Source organism: Nomascus leucogenys, chromosome 19 (assembly GCF_006542625.1).
Source record: "Nomascus leucogenys isolate Asia chromosome 19, Asia_NLE_v1, whole genome shotgun sequence".
Taxonomy (NCBI): domain Eukaryota; kingdom Metazoa; phylum Chordata; class Mammalia; order Primates; family Hylobatidae; genus Nomascus; species Nomascus leucogenys.
In genome coordinates, this window is record NC_044399.1 from 3,068,030 (window position 1) to 3,091,538 (window position 23,509).

The window sequence follows — 23,509 nt, forward strand, 5'->3', positions numbered from 1 at the left end:
CCAAAAAAAACAAGCTACAAGATATATTTTAAGAAATCTCATTTGAGTTGTCCTGCTAATATTTGCAGCTCGCTGGTGGGTGCCATGGAGGCCAGTACTCACTGTCAGGCTGTGGCAGGTACAGTGAAAGGAAAAACTCCGTGAGAGAACGGTGGAAAGTTCACCTGACAGTGAAACGCATGCCCGTTAGAGTGGCTGAAAAACAGAGCACGGACAACACCAAGTGCCACGGGACGTGCAGCCGCGGGACTCCTCACTGCTGGGGAAGGCAAGATGGCACGGCCACTTAGGAAGACAGCTTGGCGGCCTCCTACAGCACTAAACACACTCTGACATACAACCCAGCAATCCAGTTATTGCATTACGCTCCTGGATATTTCACCCAGTTATGCCGAATGCTTATATCCACACAAGAATCTGCCCAAAGCTGTTGATACCAGCTTTATCCATAGTTGCCAAAAACTGGAGCAACCAAGAGGTCCTTCGATAGGTCAGTGGGTAAACACACTGGTTATGTGGACAGTAGAATGTTCAGCATTTAAAAAAAAACAACTATCAACCCCTCAGAAGACCTGGAGGAAACTGAGATGCCTGCAGCCCAGGGACAGCTGGCGGCTTGTGGCAGGTCACATGGCTACTCAGTCGTAGAGCCTGGCCTGTCTGAAGCTCAAGGCCCAGCACCAGTTCCTTCCCTTACACATAGAGTTTCACTAGGCACGCACACGCTGACTCTGGATTGATGTAGAAACAGTTTGGGAATTTTTAACAGCATCGTTCACATTTTTAATGCCTGCCTCCTGCCTGGCACTGTGCTCAGCACTTTCATGTATCTTATTTAATTGTCACATCTGTGAGGTGGGACAGATGACCTCAGCTCTGTAAACTCCACCATTGCTGAGCCTGCAGTGTGAGTGTGAGGCCACATGTCAGAGCCCCGGAAGACACAAGCCCCACTCTCCTGCCTTCAGCACGGCCCCCCACACCCCCACTGCGGCTGGAATTGGAGCAGGTTGTTAGCTCCTGCCTGAGGAAGCCCAAATAAAGGACTGCAGAACAACTGTAGTGCAAAGCTGAGACTCATTGCCCTCCTAGGCACTTCATGAGCAGGCCCTGCGTTCTCTGTGTCCCGGCGTGGAGTGCAGGAGGTGTGGAGAGGGAGTAGTGTGTGTGTGAGTTAGTATACAGAAGAAGTGTGTGGCAGGCTCTACCACACATTTTTAAAATATGTAAACTCCTAAACTTCTTGTCAGAGAAGCGCTTGGCATGCACACAAAATCATTTAGCTAATTCTTGAGAAACATATTGTTTAATTGTCTGTCTCCCTTGCTAGATCATACCACTAATGAGTGCCTGTTCACTAACCTCCCCACCAGCCTTGCGGTCTCTGTCAGGCAGGAGGTACTTAAAGCATGTTTATTGACTGGCTGCAGAAATAAGGACATCTACCATATTCAAAGATAGCGCCCGTTACGTTGAGGAAAGACAGAGTGAGCATCCACTTTTAGCTTCTTAAAAGGTTCAAACATTCTGATCTTATTTTCCCATTCATTTGCCTGATGGCCGTCCTTTCTGTATTGCACGAGGGCAAAGATAAACACAGGAGTCTGCGCGAGTCAGCCAGTGTGTCAGTACCAGCCAGCCTTTCCATGTTGAAGCCATAACGTTAAGCGATGTGAAAGTATACCATGCATTGCCACGTGGGCCTGGAACATGTTGTGTTCACCCAGTTCATTGATTTTTTCATATTGATAAATTAGAATTAGGGACATATAAAGCCACTTATTTTAGAGTCACATGCAGATCTTACAGATACAAATAAATATGTCCAACACATGGCATAAAATTTCCTTATTGATGTTAAATTGACAGAAATCTGAAGATAATCTTGCTAAAAAGGAAACCAGTCATATAGATTGAGAGATGTGTGGAGCTTTCCAATAAAAAGCCTCTTCCCGGTGTTCTGTCGGTTGTTAAATTTTAATGTTTTTATGATTTGATTGGTTCGAACTGTATCTCACGCTTGGCTCTCTTATTTCCTAATTACACGTGCGGCGTTGACAAATGGCATTCCCCTCCATGCCGTCAGCACACTGACCTTGTCATGATTACTAATGGCTGGCTGGCGCTGCTTCCAGCAAGGTGAGCAGCTGTGGCCAGTGGCTATGCGTTTGGGTCATGTATTCCACCATGCCTTGCATGTGTGTTTGGTCACATGTTCTGCTGTGTCTTGCAGAGCTGCAGAAACTGGAGGGCAGCAGTGGACCTCTGCGGACGTCTCCTCACGGCCCACGGCCAGGGCTATGGCAAGAGCGGGCTGCCCACCAGCCACACGACAGATTCACTGCAGGTGAGAACACCTTTCAGGTGCTGTAGTTTAACCTGGCTTATCACAGTTTGGGGACATGGACAGGACCACGGCCTTTCATGCCGATAACAAAAAGTGTATTTTCATATCCTGCTTCTTTCTCTCCTAATTATATTGTATATACTATACTGGGGCACTGGAATTCTCACTTCGGCCCGTCAGGACGCCCGTGCGCCTCAGAAGCACACTCACAGGTGCCCACACTCAGTCTCATGGTGGGACCGGCATGGCTTTGGGTCAGCAGGTGGGGTCGCCTCACGACTGGCAGTAGCAACTGGCCTGTGCGGGGCTCTGGGGCGCGTCTGGGCCTCGTGGGAAACAGTGACAGGAGCAGTTGGTTCTGTCCACCCCAAGGACGGAGGGTCCATGTGCCATTTGATCCTCCTGGTATATCACTTGCTCTGAAATTTAAAAAAAAAGAAAAGGGAATGCACAAAATAGATTTGTGAACAAAAGGAAACTCATCTGAGAAGAAGGAACAGCTGCAAATGTTGATAAATTCTTACCTTTCCCTGGGGAGTTTTTTAACTGTTCTTCTAGCTTACATGGGAGTCCCCTGGGACTAAACAGATCACCAGATCCTTCAGAACTGTGATGAGCTTTTGAAAGGAGCAGCTCTGGGGAGCCCTGACAGCTTAGCTATTTCCAGCAGACTCCTTCTCTGTCTTCCCCCAAGAGCCAACAAGAAGAGCCGCTCTAGCTTTAAATGCACTTTCCCCCATCACCTGTCCATCCATTGGTTTGCCAAATCTTAGGCTGTTTTTCTATCATTTCTCTCCAACCCGTCACGACCCGCAGTTCGAGCTCTCATTGCAGTGTCGCTTTGGCCTCTTACATGAACTTAGTTCAAGTTTCTTTATTCGCATTCATTCCATAAACTACCTCCAAAAGAACTCTTAAAAGCACACTTTTGATCATCTCACTTTCCTGCTCGAAAACTGTGCCCAGCGCAGTGGCGCATTGACTGTAGTCCCAGCTACTGGGGAGACTGAGGCAGGGGGATCACTTGGGCCCGGGAGTTCTGGGCCGTAGTGCACTTTGTTGATCAGGTGTTGGCACTAGCTCAACACCAATATGGTGACCTCCCCGGAGCCAGGGACCACCAGGCTGCCTAAAGAGGGTGAACCACCTCCTTTCCAACTAGGTCTGAAACAGAGCTAGTCAAGAGCTGGACAGTTTCCCATTGCCTACCATGCGAAATTTCATCTTCGCGTGTTGTATGCAAACCCTCAGACCATGACAGAATATGTAGACACTATGGAATGGTTAAATCAAGCTAAATCACATGCATTGCCTCGCATGCGTGCATGCGTGCGTGTGTGTGTGTGTGTGCACGCGTGTAATGAGAACACTGAAAATCTGTCGTAGCAATTTTTAGTATACATTGTAACTGTGGTCACCATGTCTACAATAGATCTGTTGCGCTTATTTCTCATGTCTCACTGAATTTTGTTTCCTTTGACTAACATCTCTCAAACCTCCCCTGCCCTGCCCTCCTCCCCACCCCCAGCCCCGGCACCCGCCATCTACCCTGCTTCTGTGAGTTCAGTGTTTTCAGATTCCATGTGTAAGTGAGGTCACACGGTGTTTGTCGTTCTGTGCCTGGCTTGTTTGTCTAACATCATGTCCCCTAGGCTCATCCACATCACAAACGATGGGATTTCCTCCACGAAAGCTGAGTGGTATTCCACTGTGTGTCGTGCCACGTTCCTTTATCCATTCATCCCTCAGCGGACACTTAGTGAAATTCATTCTTCTCATCAGTAAAGTCAGATCAAATTAGGTCATTTCTAAGGTACCCCTTTTAATCCTAAGTCTCTGGCTCTGCAGCTGTCTAATGCAAATTCCCACCATTTTCCTGAATGTACCCCAGATGCTGCCAGAGCACACTGTGCTCTCTTGTATGTTGTGTTTTGTCCACTCTGTATCTTTGTCCTTACGTTCCTTGAACCAGCAGACCCTTCCTTAGCCTGTGGCGCCTTGAAATTCCGCAGCCCTGAGAGCTGCCCTCAAACACAACCCATCCCTGCGCTTCCTCTCCTTCCTGCTCCCGTTCCCGCCGTCATTCCCCCGCCCTCCACTAGGTGGCGCATTCCTTTGGTGTCTTTTCATCTTCATGACACCTAGCACAGTGCTTTGCACACACACCTGCCCAGTAAGCACTGTTAACTTATTGAGTAAACAATTATATAAAATCATTCACATTGTTATTAAGCTCAATAGTAATTTCTTTTTAGAGACAGAGTCTCGCTGTGTTGCCCAGGCTGGACTCAGTCTCCTGGGCTCAAGCGATCTTCCCACCTCAGCCTTCTGAGTAGCTGGAACTGCAGGCATGAGGCATCATGCCCAGCTTCAAGAGTAATTTTTTAAACACGATTGTGTAAATATGCAAAGATAGAAAGTTAGGTTAGCCCTTATTTTAATATATGAGAAATTAACCTCTAACACCAACTTCATGAGGAATAGCAATTTCTGAACTGGATATATGTAGATAACCTGTTGTTTCCATTGTATTTTGTTTTTAGCTCTGGTTTGTGAGGCTGGCACTGCTAGTGAAGTTGGGCCTTTTCCAGAATGCTGAGATGGAATTTGAACCCTTTGGAAATCTTGATCAGCCAGATCTTTATTACGAGTACTACCCACACGTGTACCCTGGACGCAGGGGTAAGGCCATGGTATTTAATATTTGTACATTTGTATGTGTGTCGCTCTGGTTTGCTTTGATTTGTACATAATTTGGTAGCCTCAGTTTTCCTTATTTATCCAGTCTTGAAAAATCAGATAAGTACCTAGCAACAAGCCTTGACTTACAGAATGCTCCCACTCAGATTTACCAAAACACTGACCTGGAGTTGCTCCCTAGTGCGTCTGTTTGTACATTTAGCAGCCATGTGTCAAGCACCTGCTGTGTCAAGGCAGCATGATTTGGTGCAGGGGCCCGGTGGTAGACGTCTGAGCTGCGCTCCACTGTCCCATATCGGGACCTGGTGCACAGAGACGCAGAGCAGTGGAACCAAACGTGTCCGTGCATGTGGCACACACCATGACATTGTCCGTTTGTCTCTATTCTGATTTAATTTATTTTAAAAATCTGGTTGTGGTTCACCCTTTGGGTCACAGTCATGACCATTGTTTGGAAAACACTAGGCTACAGCCTAGGGTAGTTCCAGGAGAGTGACAAATCACCAGTTGGGAAGGGAGAGGCGGGTTATGGAGAGCCTTCTGTAGCATGGGGAGCCTTGTGCAATGTGCATCTCTTGGTGGAGAACCTTATAAATATGTTTGAAGCCTCTCATATGTTCTTAAATAGAAAACAGTCCTGGCAAGGTGTCTCATGAGGGCAGTGTAAGCAGCTATTGAAAGCCCACGCCCCGTTGTCAGACATCCCCAGTTACATCCTGCTTCCCCCATTGACTCGTGTAGCCTTGGGGGAGTTATCTGACATCTCTGTGCCCCAGTGTCCTTATTGGTAAAACAGAGATGCCAATCCTCCTCGCTTCCTGGGTTGTCCTGAAGATTAAATGATGTCATGTGTAAGTTGCTTGGAATAGTGGCTGCTATCTAGTACCAACTGTATTTGCTGGTTTTCTTACTCTTTCCGAATGTATCGGTAACATGGGAAGGTCTCGCACTGCCGCAATTTGCAGGCTGAATTGTCAGCATCTGTTGGCTGAGGCAGTGGAGCTACAGAGAATTGTCCTAGTTGTCAGGAAATGCAGAGCCTGATTGGAGGTAGAAAATGTTTAAAACCAGTGGTACAAGAGATGCAAAGTCCTGATTAATAATAAAATAATAATTCCTATAGAAGTCTCAGAACATTTAAATAAACATTCTGTTGAACTTGGTTGATACTAGTAGGTAAATAGATGAACTAAAAAGGGTAGAAGTAAAAACAATCTTTCAGCTTCTTTGTGTGTTGTTTTTTGCTTAAACCTCAGCTCTGTTTCTTCGGAGGGGCATAGGAACGAATGCAGACGCCGGCTTTCTTTATTCCCCATGCTCTCTCCTTTATCATCTTTACCTTCCTCCAAGTAGGACGGGTGGGAATTGGTCCATATTACTCCGAGTTGTCCCGGAATTGATGGAGATTTGTATCATTTTTAGTATAAAGTGTTTTTTGACCTTTAGTCTCACTGGTATTAAAATTGTTTCTTCCTTCTGACTAAGGGAATTTGCCCCTTGTGGAAAAGAAAAATTGGAAAGGGTAACTTTTAATAACTAAAATAGGGCATAAATCAAAGAGATTGTTTTGATGGGGCTGGCTTGATTTCATGGAAGTGAACCAACCAAGCTAGGTAGCCACAGAGTCAGGAAGGACCAGCAACACCACTGTCACTCTCGGACGTAGGACTCTGTGTCATCCAGGGATGTAGATGGCAGTCCTTAATGTGTGACACTTCCTGCCCACCCACTGGCCTGTCCAGTCCTGCCAGCCTTCCACATGAGCAGGAGGAACAGACCAAAGCCAGGACCGCTTGAGGGTGCGTGTTCAGGAGCTTTGTCTGCCGTGGCCTGGCCAACAGGTGGAGGAAGTGGGGCCAGAGGAGTCTCGGGAACTTGCTGAAGGGCCCTCACTGGCGTTGCTGGCCAAGCAGGCCTTCTGTCCCCAGCAGTCTGGCTTTTGCAGCCATGAGTTGGATAAAGACGTCTTTACCTCTTCCCTGGGGTATTTCTTCTCCCGCACTCCAGCCTGGAAGCTGCCCGGTGGTCGTGAGCACTGTCCTCGAGGAGCAGGGCTTTATCCGTCCTCTCTCCCCGCAGCAAGTCTCATCTACGTCCCTCCCAAAGTTCCGTCCAGTCCGCACGTAGGTGGTTCCCACATCCGCTCATGAGTTGGAGAGATACAGCCATTGCTGGTTGTTCAAGGGATACTGTCCTACCTTGTAAATTAACTGGGCTCCCTGATTCTGTTGTGTCCCTTTCTTGTCTCCACTTCGTCGCCAGTTTGAGGGTCATCCTTTCCGTGTAAGACCGAATTTCCAGCCCAAAAAGAATGGGGAGCCTGTCACTTGGTAGGTTGTGAAGAAAAGATGGAAAGGTTAAAGGCATTGTTAATTGGGGAAGTTTGAGGGTGTTTCTATTTAGTCAGTTATGCCTGGTAGCTATCATAGTCAAGAAACAGCTGTTTTCCTATTTCTTATAAGGATCAGCTTTGTTTTCCCCCCCAGCATAAATAAAACCATCCCTTCCCCCTCTGCCTGACTGCAGCCTGAGCATCTCCTGCAACCCCGGCCTTCCCACGTGGTCCATAGTCCTGGGAGGGGGCTGGACCCAGGTCTGTGGGACTCTGCCTGGGCCGGGGACTGGAGGTGGGACTTGACAGCTGATTTTTTTAGGCATTTTGTCTGCTGCTAACAGAAAACTCAGGGCCTTAATGGAAACCACCAGATACCCTGAAGCGCACAGCTGCACCAAGTGCTCTGGTTTCTTTTTCTACTGAGGTCCGTGTGAATTATAGATTCCAAATGACTCCTCTTACATCACCTGCTTCTGAAATTTATGACAGGTGTTTAAGAATGAGTGTGACTGAAAGGCAGATGTTTCCTATGATGACCAAATAAAAATCTCCAGCTCGGCTGGGTACAGTGGCTAATGCCTGTAATCCCAGCACTTTGGGAGGCCTTGAAGATCTCAAGATCTCTTGAGGCCAGAAGTTCGAGACCAGCCTGGCCAATATGGCGAAACCCCGTCTCTCCTAAAAATACAAAAAATTAGCCGGACATGGTGGTACACACCTGTACTACCAGCTACTCAGGAGGCTGAGGCACGAGAATCTCTTCAACCCAGGAGGCGGAGGTTGTAGTGAGTCAAGATCATACTACTGCACTCCAGCCTGAGCCACAGAGCGAGACTGTCTCACAAAAAAAAAAACAAAAAAAACTCCAGCTCTCATTGGTCTCTAACCTTTACCTTTGGCCGTTCAGGAATGCCCAACCTCACCTTGTGTATCCTATTTTACAATGTGCTGAAGATTCCGTGGCACTGTTTACCCATCTCTAAGGAAAGGATTTTGATGGAAATGACAGAGTGCCCTTTAAGATAAAGAGTCAAACTCTGTGGGTTTAGGTAGAAACTACCTGTCATCTTTCCTCATTTTGAGGACATTTTTTCCTAAGGATGTTCAGTCAAACCTAGAAAACATGCTTTGATTCTTCCTGAAATTAAATTGCATTGGTAAATGGATAAAGAGAAGATAGCAGCTACGCATCATTAAGCAGCTAATTTAAATTATGAAATAGACGTAAATCATACATACATTTTAGCAAAAGTATATTAACATTCATCTTCAATAATATGCTGGATGTTTACTAATTTTTCTTCCCATTTTGTGGTGTAACAAAGCGTAAATGTAAGATTTTGATTCATTCACTTCATTTTTGCTTGTAATATATAAGCAAAGCAAGTTGTTAAAATGTGCTTTAAAAGGAGGCTATAATTATAAAAACTTTTATGAATGAGCTTTAATATATTTCATGTAAATATTGGGCGTAATTTTTGCCCATTCAGAATATTCATAACAAGACATGTAACGAATCATATGTAAAAATCATGAAGGTTTTTAAAAAAAAATTCATCCAAGAAAGGAACAGTATTATGGTTGATGTATTCACATGTCATATCTAGCAATTTCAGTCAGTTACTTTCAGCCACCCCCAAAGCCCAACCCCGTTTCTGACCCTGGCTCTGTGTCTTTCACTTGGTGGTTTGGACGCTGTCTCCTGCGCCAGGAAGAATCCCGAGGACTATGGGCCTGGGGCCGACCCGGCCCCGCGCCCCCGCAGCTGAGGTCTGTGCGGTTCTGGGTGGGGCCCCCAAAGCCAAAAGAAGCCCAGGCAGCACTGACTCTGACCTGGGTGTCCTCTCTTGATTTTTATTTCTTGCTCATCAATCTCCACCCCCTTTTCCTCTGTTCCTCTTCTACTGCATTCATTGCTTCTTCCCCTCTCAGACCCTACATCCATCCCTAGAACCCAGGGCCCAGCTTCATCCATCCCCAGAACCCAGGCCGCAAGCGGTGGAGGTGGAAGCTGCTTGCATCAAGCCTTTTATCAGAGTTCATTTCGTGGGTTGTGGGGGAGTCACTGAAAGCTCACATTTGTGTTTAGAAGCCAACTGGCTGGGGGTTGTGAGCAGATTGTCCACATCTTTTCATTCACTGGACGTCCTCTGTGTCCCTGCAGGACACACTTCAAGACTGTGTGGCTTTAGCTCCCTCAGACTTCACACATAACTTGGCAACTGAGCTTCTTCTGTCTAGAATTGTCATGCAGCTTCAGGAAATTCAGAGGATCGGCGTTGGTCATACTGGTGGAAGATGTCAAAACAAGAAGAATAAAAATAGTGTGCAGAAAACTTGCTCTTAGCCACTGTCTTATCTGTGAAAATTGAACTTCACTTGCGTAGTGATACCCTGTATCATGCATCTCCAGGGACAGAGAAAAAGATAAGTGTATCTTAAAGTTGCCTTTCCTCTTCGCATTTCTCTGATTTTGAAACAGAAGTTCCCTATCCGTGAATTCTTCAGATGGTTGAGGTACTCTTTCACTGCAAAGGATGTCACTGTTGTTTCCAGATGGATTTGTGCAAATTCAGATATTTGATTTTTCTATGTTGCCCACATCTATTTACTGTTTACTTTTACTTTACTTTTTTTTCTGGTCTAATAGCTTTTTAATAAAAGCTATTTACTTTTATTCTAACCCACTACTTCCGTACCTTATGAGAAAGTCTGTTTTGGGATCTGGTTGAATCTTTGCTCAACAAAAATCGATGTTTATTTAAATACAAATAGTAAATACGCAGACCATTAACAAATATTTTTTCGTATTTGCCTTAGACATTTTTGTAACAAATGAAAGCACCCATTGCTGATACAGCCTGTGAACCTCCTCCCAATTCAGTCCCCTCCCGGAGGGAGTCACAGTCATGGTTTGTTGTGTATTCTTCCAGGTCATGTTTTTACATATTTGCTTCATACACACACATATACATACACACAGAGAAATACATATACAGAGAGAGACTATTGTCTTACAAGCTTTGTAAATATACATCATGAGCATATCTGTCTTCGTTTGCTTTTTTTTTCCCACTTTGCATTATTCATATCCATCCATATCCGTATCCATAAGGATGAACAATTAGGATCTTTCCAACTTCCAGCTATTATGAACAATGGCGTCACGGGCATCCTTGTACATTTCCCTTTGTACATGTTCAGGAGTTTCTCTGAGCTGTAAATTTGAAGTGGCATATGTGAAAGTGACCATGCTAATTTCCACTGCCAGCCACAGCCTGTCAGTTTCTGTTTCCCACTCTTGTATAACTAAAGATTGTCAGACTTTCACCAGTGAGTCTAAAACTCTACCTCCTGTCGCAACTGACGTCTTTCTGATTTCTGCCGAATTATGTGTCCTTTGTCTGTCGGAGTTTCCTCTTTGGTGACTCACTCTTTCATAATCTTGGCCTGTATTTTTATTGGGTTATCTTTGTTATTAATTGGTTGAGGTTCATATTATATAGTAGGTATTTAATCCTTCATCTGTTTTGTATTTGGGAAATATTAATATCTTCTCTCATTCTGGGAAATACTATTTTCAACCCTGAAAAAATAATTCTAATTTAAAAATACAAACATAACCTTTTTTGTTTGCAACATAACACGTTTTAGGAGTATCTTCTTTATTCCACATACTGTTATATCAGGAATAATAAATGCAAAGAAATCGTGCCTATGTCATTGCCAAGTAGGCTGAGACAAGTAAAGACATTTACCAGACAGCTTTCCAGAACGTTTGCTAAGGGAGCGGCTGCACGCTGTTGCTGGGACCCTGCGCTGGGTGTGGGAGGAGCTCTGCACACTGTTGCTGGGACCGTCCGCTGGGTGTGGGAGGAGCTCTGCACACTGTTGCTGGGACCGTCCGCTGGGTGTGGGAGGAGCTCTGCACACTGTTGCTGGGACCGTCCGCTGGGTGTGGGAGGAGCTCTGCACCTGTTGCTGGGACCGTCCGCTGGGTGTGGGAGGAGCTCTGCACACTGTTGCTGGGACAGTCCGCTGGGTGTGGGAGGAGCTCTGCACGCTGTTGCTGGGACAGTCCGCTGGGTGTGGGAGGAGCTCTGCACGCTGTTGCTGGGACCCTGCGCTGGGTGTGGGAGGAGCTCTGCACGCTGTTGCTGGGACCGTCCGCTGGGTGTGGGAGGAGCTCTGCACACTGTTGCTGGGACGTCCGCTGGGTGTGGGAGGAGCTCTGCACGCTGTTGCTGGGACAGTCCGCTGGGTGTGGGAGGAGCTCTGCACGCTGTTGCTGGGACAGTCCGCTGGGTGTGGGAGGGTGCGTGGCTGGGGGGGGTGGGAGGAGCTCTGCACGCTGTTGCTGGGACAGTCCGCTGGGTGTGGGAGGAGCTCTGCACGCTGTTGCTGGGACAGTCCGCTGGGTGTGGGAGGAGCTGCTGCACGCTGTTGCTGGGACGTCCGCTGGGTGTGGGAGGAGCTCTGCACGCTGTTGCTGGGACTGTCCGCTGGGTGTGGGAGGAGCTCTGCACGCTGTTGCTGGGACAGTCCGCTGGGTGTGGGAGGAGCTCTGCACGCTGTTGCTGGGACAGTCCGCTGGGTGTGGAGGAGCTCTGCACGCTGTTGCTGGGACAGTCCGCTGGGTGTGGGAGGAGCTCTGCACGCTGTTGCTGGGACAGTCCGCTGGGTGTGGAGGAGCTCTGCACGCTGTTGCTGGGACAGTCCGCTGGGTGTGGAGGACCTCTGCACGCTGGTGTGCTGGGAGGAGCTCTGCACGCTGTTGCTGGGACAGTCCGCTGGGTGTGGGAGGAGCTCTGCACGCTGTTGCTGGGACAGTCCGCTGGGTGTGGGAGGAGCTCTGCACGCTGTTGCTGGGACAGTCCGCTGGGTGTGGGAGGAGCTCTGCACGCTGTTGCTGGGACCCTCCGCTGGGTGTGGGAGGAGCTCTGCACGCTGTTGCTGGGACAGTCCGCTGGGTGTGGAGGAGCTCTGCACACTGTTGCTGGGACCCTCGCTGGGTGTGGGAGGAGCTCTGCACGCTGTTGCTGGGACAGTCCGCTGGGTGTGGGAGGAGCTCTGCACGCTGTTGCTGGGACAGTCCGCTGGGTGTGGGAGGAGATCTGCACGCTGTTGCTGGGACCCTGCGCTGGGTGTGGGAGGAGCTCTGCACACTGTTGCTGGGACAGTCCACTGGGTGTGGAGGAGCTCTGCACACTGTTCTGGGACCCTCCGCTGGGTGTGGGAGGAGCTCTGCACACTGTTGCTGGGACAGTCCGCTGGGTGTGGAGGAGCTCTGCACACTGTTGCTGGGACCCTCCGCTGGGTGTGGGAGGAGCTCTGCACGCTGTTGCTGGGACAGTCTGCTGGGTGTGGGAGGAGCTCTGCACGCTGTTGCTGGGACCCTCCGCTGGGTGTGGGAGGAGCTCTGCACGCTGTTGCTGGGACAGTCCGCTGGGTGTGGGAGGAGCTCTGCACGCTGTTGCTGGGACAGTCCGCTGGGTGTGGGAGGAGCTCTGCACGCTGTTGCTGGGACTGTCCGCTGGGTGTGGAGGAGCTCTGGGAGATGCCGTGTTGGGAAGAGAGTCTACACAGCTGCTGACTTGCAGCTCTTCACCTGGAGCTTCCAAGAGCTCTGAGGCAGCCCCGCAGAGCCCCTCGTGCACACCTGTCAAAGATGCTCTCCCTCCTGGCATACCCTTGAGGCCCTAGGCCACCTGCTGCCTCGCCGTCTTCCATCAAGTGTAGTGGGATGCACTTAATGTGAGTGCTCCCAGGATCTCCTCCCACAGAGTCTTTGGCCCTGTAGACAGACAGTGTCTAATCTCCCCACAGCACGGCCATCCGCCTTCACTGGCACCCCAGCATGTGCAGGGAGCATCCCAGTCCCAGGAAACCTCATCCAGCCCAGAGGGCGGCAAGGTCGCCATGGATGCCAGCCTTTACCCAGCACTAAAAGTATTTTTGTTTTTGTTTGTCTTAAATGTTGATAACTTCATAATTACTATTCACGTTAGGGCTTTAAAATACCTTTCCAAAATCCTATAAAGTTTCTCTTTTGGGAGCCATTCTTCAGATCCCGGTACTAGCCTTCTTTCTTTAATTTTCTTTTAGATTTTTTTTTTAATTTTTAAATTGTTACACTAGTACAGATCGTTTCCCCCATTATAGGGTTTGCAGTCATGAAAAGTGTTGATAGGGATTATATCCATGAAAATATTTCTAGATCATTCATTCATTTTATATTAACAGCTTGCATTGGTGTGGTACATTTGTTACAGTTGATGAACCAGTATTGGTACAGCATTATTAACAAATGTTCATAGTTTACACTTGGGTTCACTCTTGTGTTGTACATATTCACTATGTTAAAGAAAATTAAATGTCCATTTCTGACAAGGTTAATTTCATCCTCTCTCAGACAGTTAAATTTTTCCAGACCCCCACCACCATCTTTTTAATCTGTTGTTTGGAATTACTCCTCTCGTTCCAAAGAAACATTCACGATGGCAGTGAGCATGTAAACTTTCATAGTGCTTTGAATTTTTAAAGTACCACATTCTGCATTAAATTGCTCACTTCAAGTTTCCATGCAACTAGAGGGAAAATAGGAGCCCAAAAGATGTTCCTACTGGAAATAAAGCAACTTGATTATCTTCACTATGCTGTTTAAGAAGTACAGTGCTGCTTCTAATACTAAATTCAGATCTGTATGTTTAGTCTAAGTTACAAGAGCTGTAATGACTTCACAGGAAATGGTACTTCAAAACTTAATCCTTATAGCTTACCATCAGGTCAAATTAAAGTGGGTGGGGCAAACACTTCCATTAATCGGATGCCGAATCTCTGTACTCTTCCATCAGCTGTCTGCTCCTCTGTGTGCGTAAAGGCACACTGTCACTGGGTCTTCCGTCCTTTTTCATCCTCCCTCCAAAATCATGAAATTCACATTTTGAGTTCTCAAATTCTGAAACTTTATCAGCACATAACCATACGTGATATCTCAGAATTAAATATTCAGCATGTTTCCAGTGTCGGATTTTATTTTTCATGACAAAATTACCTCACTTCGCAGGGTGACCATGTTCTGCTTTAGATTTCCAGGTCACAATGCTTTGCATCAGAACTCCGGAGCGTTGATTGTTGGACACGTGATTGCTGCTTTACTTGTTTGGAGAAGGCTCGTTAGTTCATCTTACTGCTTTTCACTTTGCCCACCGTTTTTATGAAATCTGGCATTTTCAGTCTTTTCTTAGAACAAACTACTAAAAATATGGGAATTTTCAGTTTGGGGTTCCGTATCTACCATGAGAACACCCAAATGGAGACCTCTCCTTACCCCGTCTGCACGAGATACAGGCCTTGGCCAGTCCCTGGGCTATAGCTGAAGCCGCACGTGGGTCGCACATGACTGTGGCAGACTCGTACAGAGGCAGTGACCCAAGCCTCAGTTTGTCTTCATGCTTCAGGGCTTTGGAGACTTTAGTTAAGTGAATCATTTAAATAATAAATATTTAAGGTATTTTTTTCTCTTAGGACTTTCTCACTGTTTTTGTGTTTTGTGTTTTGTTTTTAATTTACAATGCCACATTAAAGTCCAAAATGACTTGTTGAGAGCTGTGAGTCTGACACTGTGTGCTTGGCCGGGCACAGACACCAAGCAGTATCCCCCGCGATGAGCAGAGGGAAACCAAAGGTGTGGCTTATCCTACCTGCTGAGGTCAGGATAGGGAAGGACACACCCAGACAGGCAGAGACAGTGGGAAATAAATACAAAGCAGTCTTCCCAGCAAAGCACACGCATACCTTGAAAATGAGACAGAAATGCCAGGGCAAACTTGTAAGTTTGTGCCTTATTGAAGAAAGGGTAAAGCTGTTAAAATTGGGCAAAGGGTCTGGAAGGCTCCCGCAGCACGTTCTCTGAGGCAGATGGCACAGGCGTCCAGGCATCGTCATGTCACACCTGCTCCGGCCTCACGGCAACCTAGCTGCCTCTGGGCCCTCCTGCCCTCGTTTGCAGTGACACAGAAGGCTGCAGGGAGGATGTGATCCACCCAGCACAAACAGCTAGTGAGTGGTGGAAGGTAGCATACCCCACTGAAGGGAAGCTGAAATGTCATCTTTTTTCCCTTTCATTTTTCATTGCCCAGCACCAAGGCCCGGGCAATTCCTGGCACATTTCTCTTTTCTAGAGTAGCAGTACGGATTTTCAGCACAAGGGACGGTCTGAAATAAATTTTGTAGGAATATTTTCATTTAATGTTTTCCAAATGATTAATGAGAACACTTCTACAGTATTTATACCAACCTAGATTTTGGCAGGTCACAACTATACATGGGAATCTTCCAGAAAAACAGATCCACTGGAAATTGTTTTTCCTTACAGATTTTGACTAGCTTCTCCTTTTTTTTTTCCTTTCCAGTGCTCTTTCTCCCTGCAGGAGAGAGACAGGCCTCAGGGCTGGTGTGGAAGCCTTGCATATTTTATCTAGCTTGACAACCACCCTCAGCATTTAGGATTTCAGTGAGATTCCCAGGGTAGCTCTTCAGAGACAGGGGCTAGGTTTGGCCACTGAGAGAATCAGCTTAAAGGTATTTTTATGTGCATTTACTTAAGAACAAAAGTATGAATTACACCAAAGCAGCTTCTGTATGCATCTTGCTGAAGAGGGCAGTAGCTTCCCTGAGGACAGGGACCTCGTGGCTGTCATTGTGTGCACCCGGTGCAGGCCCTCCTGCCCAGCGCTAGGAGCTGCTGAGTAACTGTCAGCTCAGTGAAATTCACACGCCTTACCTGGAGCGTACAGACAGTTTCTCCAGCTGCTTCCATTTATTGTTTTAATTCTATGATCCATATATTTTTTCTAGGAAGGGGTGTTTTTCTTTCTGATTTAATTCCCTACATTTTTCTCTTTCATATGAAGTTGCAGATAATGTTTTTCCTTCAGATTTTTATTCTTTAAGATTTTTAACCTGTGCAAGACTTTTTCAATGATACAAGTCAAGAACGAAGAAGATCTTTTTCCACTTCAGTCTTCACTTGGCTCCAGCTATTGCTAAGAAAGGCAGAAACAATGACAGCATGTTTAAGGAAGAATCTGGCCGGCTTGGGTCACCGCTGCTGTCTTTCTTGGTTTTGCGTCTACCTGGGGAGGGCCCAGCTTTTAGGTTCCCATTGAGGGAAGCATGAGAGGATTGCTTGGGGGGTGCTGCCAGAGCTTCCAGCTGACAGTCTCTGCAGAGCGGCTGCCAAGTGGCCTGGTGGCCGTATGTTGGCAGTTTTTTGATGAATTGGGATTAGGGAATGTTTGTTTACTTGATAACCAAGTTTCTACAAGGAGAGGTGGCAGCGTGAGGGAATAGTGCCACCATAATGAGGACACAGCCAGCCATCTCTTCCCTGCCACAGAACCCCAGGCAGTCCCCTTCAGGCTGCAGTTTTCCGTCTGGACCAAGAGACTGGCCGGTGAAGCAGGAGGAGCCGATCACCCTCCGTGGGAACGAGGATGCCCAGTAGTTCGAATTACTGTGGTTTTTATGTTCTTTTTGAGATGGAGTCTCGCTCCGCTGCCCAGGCTAGAGTGCAGTGGTGCAATCTCAGCTCACTGCAACCTCCACCTCCCAGATTCAAGCAATTCTCCTGCCTCAGCCTCCTGAGTAGCTGGGATTATAGGCGCATGCCACCACACCCAGCTAATATTTGTATTTTTAGTAGAGACGGGGTTTTCGCCATGTTGGCCAGGCTGGTCTCTTAACTTCCAGCCTCAAGTGATCTGCCCGCCTCAGCCTCTCAAAGTGCTGGGATTACAGGCGTGAGCCACCGCGCCCAGCTGAGTTATTGTTAACTGTTACTGGGCGGGGGCAGGGGAAGGGCTCATTAACATTTTTTTAAATAACATTAACATATTTTCTTTTTAAAATGTTAAAATTTAATTCTGAAAGAATTTTGCTACATTAGTGCTAGTTTTAATTGTGATTTTATTCAATATGTCCCCCAAATGTAAGGAAGAAATGGGTAAATTTTGTTCACAAAAATATCCTCCCCACCTCCCAAAAGCAGTAGCAATGGGAGTGCCTTAGCACGGGGGAGATTTGAAAAGAGCCCGGAAGTTGGGTTTGTTGGAGGAGGAGGATCTGACTGCAGCTCAACTCCACCTGCTCCAGCAGCGCAGAGTCCACGAGTACAAGCAGGCGTTTGCTCCCCAAGGCCTCACAGAAGTTCAGGCAGAATTTCATCACTTTCTTTTCCCTTAACCCCCATTTAGGCTTTAAACGCCTGTGTGGTTTTTAAAAGGGTAGAGGTAGCAAGGAAACAATATCTATCTAATGAGGGACATTTTCCTGTGTGATATGTAATGAATGCACTGGATGTAGTACTGATTACCTGTTATAATGAAGGCACTGTATAGTACCGATTGCCTGTTTTAATTTGATCCTAAGGAAGGTCAGTGTGCATTTTGAGACATTATAAAAATATAATTGATATTACCTGATAACCTTTGAGTTAGCGAGTTTTAATTTCACATCAGTAAGGTACTGTTTTAGAGCAGTGCTTCTCCATCTCAGCCTGCACAGGAGTCACCCAGCCTCTTGGGGAGGGCAGGCCCTGATGCAGCAGGTCTGGGCAGGCCCTGAGATTCTGAAGTTCTAACAAGGGCACAGGTGATAAGACTGCAGCTGGTCGGAATGTACCTTTAATCAAGTATTAATATTACTCTTTCAGCTACAACTGGCCACTATATTTAATAGTATTTCTGAGAAAAAAATACATATTTCAAGTTTCAATTTGAGATCCCAAGAACACAGTCCTTTACCCCAAAGAAGTGGATCTGATTTTATCTTTTCTCATGTGGCAATCCCCATATCTGAACCACGCTCATTAAAAACTCCATTTTCCATCTAATACCTTGGAGACACCATCTTTATTGTATACTAAAGTATATGTGTAGTTGGGTTTATCTTCCCTTTTTGTAATTTACAGAAAAATCGAGTAGAGAGTTCTATATACCCTCTTTTCTTCTGCACAGTTTTTAATAACATCTTGCATTTTTATTAATAAGTATAAAAATTTTGCATTAGCGTAGTACTTTTGTTATAATTGATAAACCAGTATCGGTACATTGTTGTTAAAGTACATAGTTTACCTTAGGGTTCACTCTTGCTGTTGTCCATTCTGTGGGTTTCAACAAATTAATGACGTTGCGTGTTCATTGTAGTGTCATGCCGAATAGTTTCACTGCCCTGTGTATTAATTCCCCCACCACCCCTGGATTAATACCCCATCACCCCTGGATTAATCTCCCCACCACCCCTGGATTAATACCCCATCACCCCTGAATTAATCCCATCGCCCCTGGATTAATCCCCCAATCACCCCTGGATTAATCCCCCAATCACCCCTGGATTAATCCCCCAATCACCCCTGGATTAATCCCCCACCACCCTGGATTAATCTCCCACCACCCCTAGATTAATCCCCCCATCACTCCTGGATTACTCCTCCCATCGCCCCTGGATTAATCCCCCATTGCCCCTGAATTAAACCCCCCATCGCCCCTGAATTAAACCCCCCATCACCCCTGAATTAATACCCCCACCCCTGGATTAACTCCCCCATCACCCCCTGGATTAATCCACCACCACCCCTGCATTAATCCCCCATCACCCCTGGATTAATCCCCCATCACCCCTGGATTAATCCCCCATCACCTCTGGATTAATTCCCCCACCCCTGGATTAATCCCCCCACCACCCCTGGATTAATCCCCCCATCACCCCTGGATTAATCCACCCACCACCCCTGGATTAATCCCCCATCACCTCTGGATTAATCCCCCCACCACCCCTGGATTAATCCACCCACCACCCCTGGATTAATCCCCCCACCACCCCTGGATTAATTCCCTATCACCTCTGGATTAATTCCCCCACCCCTAGATTAATCCCTCCACCACCCCTGGGAACATGGAGTCTTCCCATTGTCTCCATAGTTTCACCTTTTCCAAAGGTTTTATAGTTGGAATCATACAGTATGTGGTCCTCAGATTGGGTTCATTCACTTAGGAACGTGCGTTTATGGTTCCGCCGTCTTTTTCTGCTTGATAGTACATTTCTTATCTCTGAATAATATTCCATTTTATGTGTATACCATAGCTTATTTATCCATTTCTCTGTTGAAGAACATCTTGGTTGCTTCTGGTTTTTGACAATTACGAATAAAGCTGCTGTAAACATTCTTTTGCAGGGTTTTGTGTAGACACAAGTTTTATCACCTTTATCAGATACAAGTTTTCCAATCCTTGGGTAAATCCCTAGGACTGTGATTGTTGGATCTTATGGTAAAAGTATTCTTAGCCTTGTAAATATCTGCCAAGCATCTTCCAAAGCTTTCATACTATTTTGCTTTCCTGAGAGCAATGAATGAGAGTTCCTGTTGATTCATATCCTCAGCCAGCCTTTGGTATTGTCATTTTTTGGATTTTTCGCTATTCTGATAGGTGTGTAGTGTTATCTCATTGTTATAATTTGCAGTTCCCTAATGACATATGATGATGGGCATCTTTTTATATGCTTGTCATTGATAAATCTTTATTAGTGAGGTGTCTGTTCAGATCTGTTGCCCATTTATTAATTGGGTTGTTTTCTTATTGTCTATTTTTTGGAGACAGAGTCTCACTTTGTCGCCCAGGCTGGAGTCCAGTGGTGCAGTTACGGCCCACCGCAGCCTCAAGCCCCTGGGCTTAAGCAGCCTTCCCACCTCAGCCAATGGAGTAGCTGGGACTGTAGGCACACACCACACCTGGCTAGTTTTTGTATTTTTTGTAGAAACAAAAAAAAGCGATCAGCTTGCCTCAGCCTCCCCACGTGCTGGGATCACAGGCATCAGCCACCATACCTGGCCTGTTGTTGATTTTTAAGAATTCTTCATATATGTTGGATACAAGCTCTTTATCAGATAGGTGTTTTACAGATATTTTCTTCCTATCTGTGACTTGTCTCTTCATTACTTTAATACTACGTTGGACAGAGCATACGTGTTTAATTTTAATGAAGTCCAACTTACTGATTTTTTTCTTTCATGGATTGCGTTTTTGGTGTTGTAGCTAAAAGATTATCAGCAAACCCAGACCACCCAGATTTTCATCTGTGTTCTGTTCTAGAAGTTGTATAGTTTTTGCACTTTACATGTAGTCTGTTATTGGAGTTAATTTTGGGGTAAGATGTAAGATCTGTGTCTAGATTCATTTTTTTTTTTCATGTGGACGTCCAGTTGTCCCAGCACCATTTTTGGAAAAACCTGTCCTTTCTCCATTGAATTACCTTTATTCCTTTGTCAGAGATCAAACTGACTATATTTGTGAGGACCAATTTCTTGTCTTTCTGCTCTGGGCCACTGATCTATTTGTCCATTCTTTTTCTAGGACCACACCGTTGCCCAGTCTTTTTTACAGTAGCTTTAGGGTAGCTCTGTAAGGTGGGCAGTGTCAGCCCGCCAGATTTGCTCTCTTTAATATTGTGTTGCATATTCTGGGTGTTTTCCTTCTCCATAGTAACTTCAGAATCCTTTTGTTGATAACCACAAAATAATTTGCTGAGATTTTGATTGGGGCTGCATCGAATCTGTAGGTCAAGTTGTAAAGAACTGATATTTTAGCAGTATTGTCTTCCTGTCCATGAATGTGGAGTATCTCTTGATTTCTTCAGCTCTGTGAATTTTTTCATCAGAGTTTTATAGTTCTCTTCCCATAACTCTTGTGCATATTTTGTCCATTTTATACCTGGGTATTTCACTTACTTATATGGAAATGATAGTGTGTTTTTTATTTCAAATTCCCATCATTTATTGCTAGTATCTAGGAAGCCAGTTGACTTTTGCATATTGATCTTGTATTCTGTGACCTTTAATCACTTCCTACTTTAGAAGTTTTTTTGTTCTTTGAGATTTTTCTTTATAATTATGTCATTGCAAACAAATAGTTTTATTCCCTTCTTCCCAGTCTGTGTACCTTTGGTTTTCTTGTCATTGCATTAGCTCCAACTTCCAGTACAATGTTCAGTAGAAGAGATGAGAGGGAACATTGTTGCTTTATTCATGATCTTAGGGGGAAATCACTGAGTTTCTCACTCTTAAGTATGTTGTTAGCTGCAGTTGTTTTGTAGATGTCCCTTATTAAGTTGAGGAAGTTTCCCTTTATTCCTGGTTGGCTGAGAGTTTTTATCATGAGCTGGTGCTGGATTTTGTTAAATGCTTTTCTACATCTATTGATATGATTTTTGTTCTTTAGCCTGTTTGATGTGGTAGATTATGTTAATTGATTTTGGAATGTTAGATCACCCTTGCATACCTGGAATAAATTCTATCTGGTCATGGTTTATAATTCTTTTTATACATTGTTGGATTTGGTTGCTAATTTTTTGTTGACTTCAGTTCTCTTAGATTCAGTTTGCTAATTTTGTTGAAGATTTTTGCATTTATGTTCATGAGACATATTGGTCTATAGTTTTTTTTTCTTGTAACATCTTTGTCTGGTTTTGGTATTAGGGTAATGCCAGACTCATATAAGAAGTTAGAAATGTTTTCTGGAAGAGATTGTAGAGAACTGGTAGCATTTCTTCCATAAATGTTTGGTGGAATTCACAGTGAAACCATCTGGGTCTGGGGCTTGCTTTTTGGAACGATTTTTCTTTTTCTATCTAAGTTACCAAATGTATGGACATAGAGCTGTTCATAATATTCCTTTACTTTTCTTTTACTGTCCATAGGATCCATAGTAATAATCCTTCACTTCTAGTACTAGTTGTTTATGTCTTCTCTTTTTTTTGACTAGCGTGGGGAGAGGCTTATTGGTCTTGTCAGAGTTTTATTGGTCTTGTCAAAGAATATGTTTTTGGTTTGGTTGATTTTGTCTATTGATTTCCTCTTTTCAGTTTCACTGATTTCTGCTCTAATTTTTATTATTATATTTTTATTTTGTTAATATAAAATAATATTTTTATTATTTTCTTCTCCACTGCTTACTTTAGGCTTATATTGCTCTTTCTTTCCTTCTAGTTTTCAAAGGTGGAAGCTGGTTTCAGATCTTTCTTTTCCAATATATGCATTTAATGCTAAAAAGCTTCCTCTCAGCACTGCTTTTGCTGCATCCCACAAATTTTGATAAGTTGTAGTTTTATTTTCACTTAGTTCAAAATATTTTCACATGTGCTTTTACATCCAGAAGCACCCCCATGTCCATGGGCAGTTGTCAGGGTAAGGGGCAGCTAACTTTCCGCCATCTTCTCAGGTGAAGTGGCTGGAGTCACATAGCCTGTTTTCTCACCATCCACCAAACTGTATTCCAGGTCGGAGTATTAACAGCTAGTCTGTAAATTGAGATTGGAGTATTAATAGCTAGTCTATAAATTGAGATTAGAGTATTAACAACTAGTCTGTAAACTGAGATTAGAGTATTAACAGCTAGTCTGTAAATTGAGATTGGAGTATTAACAGCTAGTCTGTAAACTGAGATTAGAGTATTAACAGCTAGTCTGTAAATTGAATGAGATAAAGCTAGTCTGTAAATTGAAATCAGAGTATTAACAGCTAGTCTGTAAACTGAGATTAGAGTATTAACAGCTAGTCTGTAAACTGAAATCAGAGTATTAACAGCTAGTCCCAAGTTGGATTTGAGGACTTCCAGTATGGGTTTGTTTCTGTGCTTATCTTATAGAGCTTGAAGGGTTCCTGAGATATTCTCTCCCTTGTGGTAAGTGCTAAACCACACAGGAGTGATTCTGGCCCCTTCTCTACTTGAGACAGAAGGATGGAAGTGACACGACTTACATATAACTTACCGTGTTGGGCCGGTTCCACAGTGACATGACTTACATATGACTTAATTGTAGACCAGTCCCCTGTGTCATTATGCTGATGGTCTAGAAATGTTTATTCCTAGAAAACCGAAGTGACTCAGGCTGTAACTTAAGCTCGGCCAGACATCTCTTGAGATACAGAAATTATTTAGTGGCATCAAAAAAGAAAGTTTAAACATTTTAAGTTCAATAATTGTTATCTTTCTTTTCTCCAGGCTTATAATCACCATAGAACTATTTTCCATAGTGTTCCTTAATTTTGACTGTCTTCTTTTTGGACCTTT

General features: G+C 45.1%; 1 protein-coding gene across 7 annotated transcripts in view; it reads left to right on the forward strand.

Moving 5' to 3' along the window:
• TRAPPC12 (trafficking protein particle complex 12) overlaps positions 1 to 23,509 on the forward strand; it is a 103,341-nt gene that overhangs the window by 40,665 nt on the left and 39,167 nt on the right. For all 7 annotated transcript variants that reach the window (XM_012497620.2, XM_030799832.1, XM_030799834.1 and 4 more), the window contains 2 exons: positions 2,234 to 2,347; positions 4,891 to 5,029. In XM_012497620.2, coding sequence (XP_012353074.1) covers positions 2,234 to 2,347; positions 4,891 to 5,029 — 253 coding nt within the window. The remainder of the gene's footprint in view (positions 1 to 2,233; positions 2,348 to 4,890; positions 5,030 to 23,509) is intronic.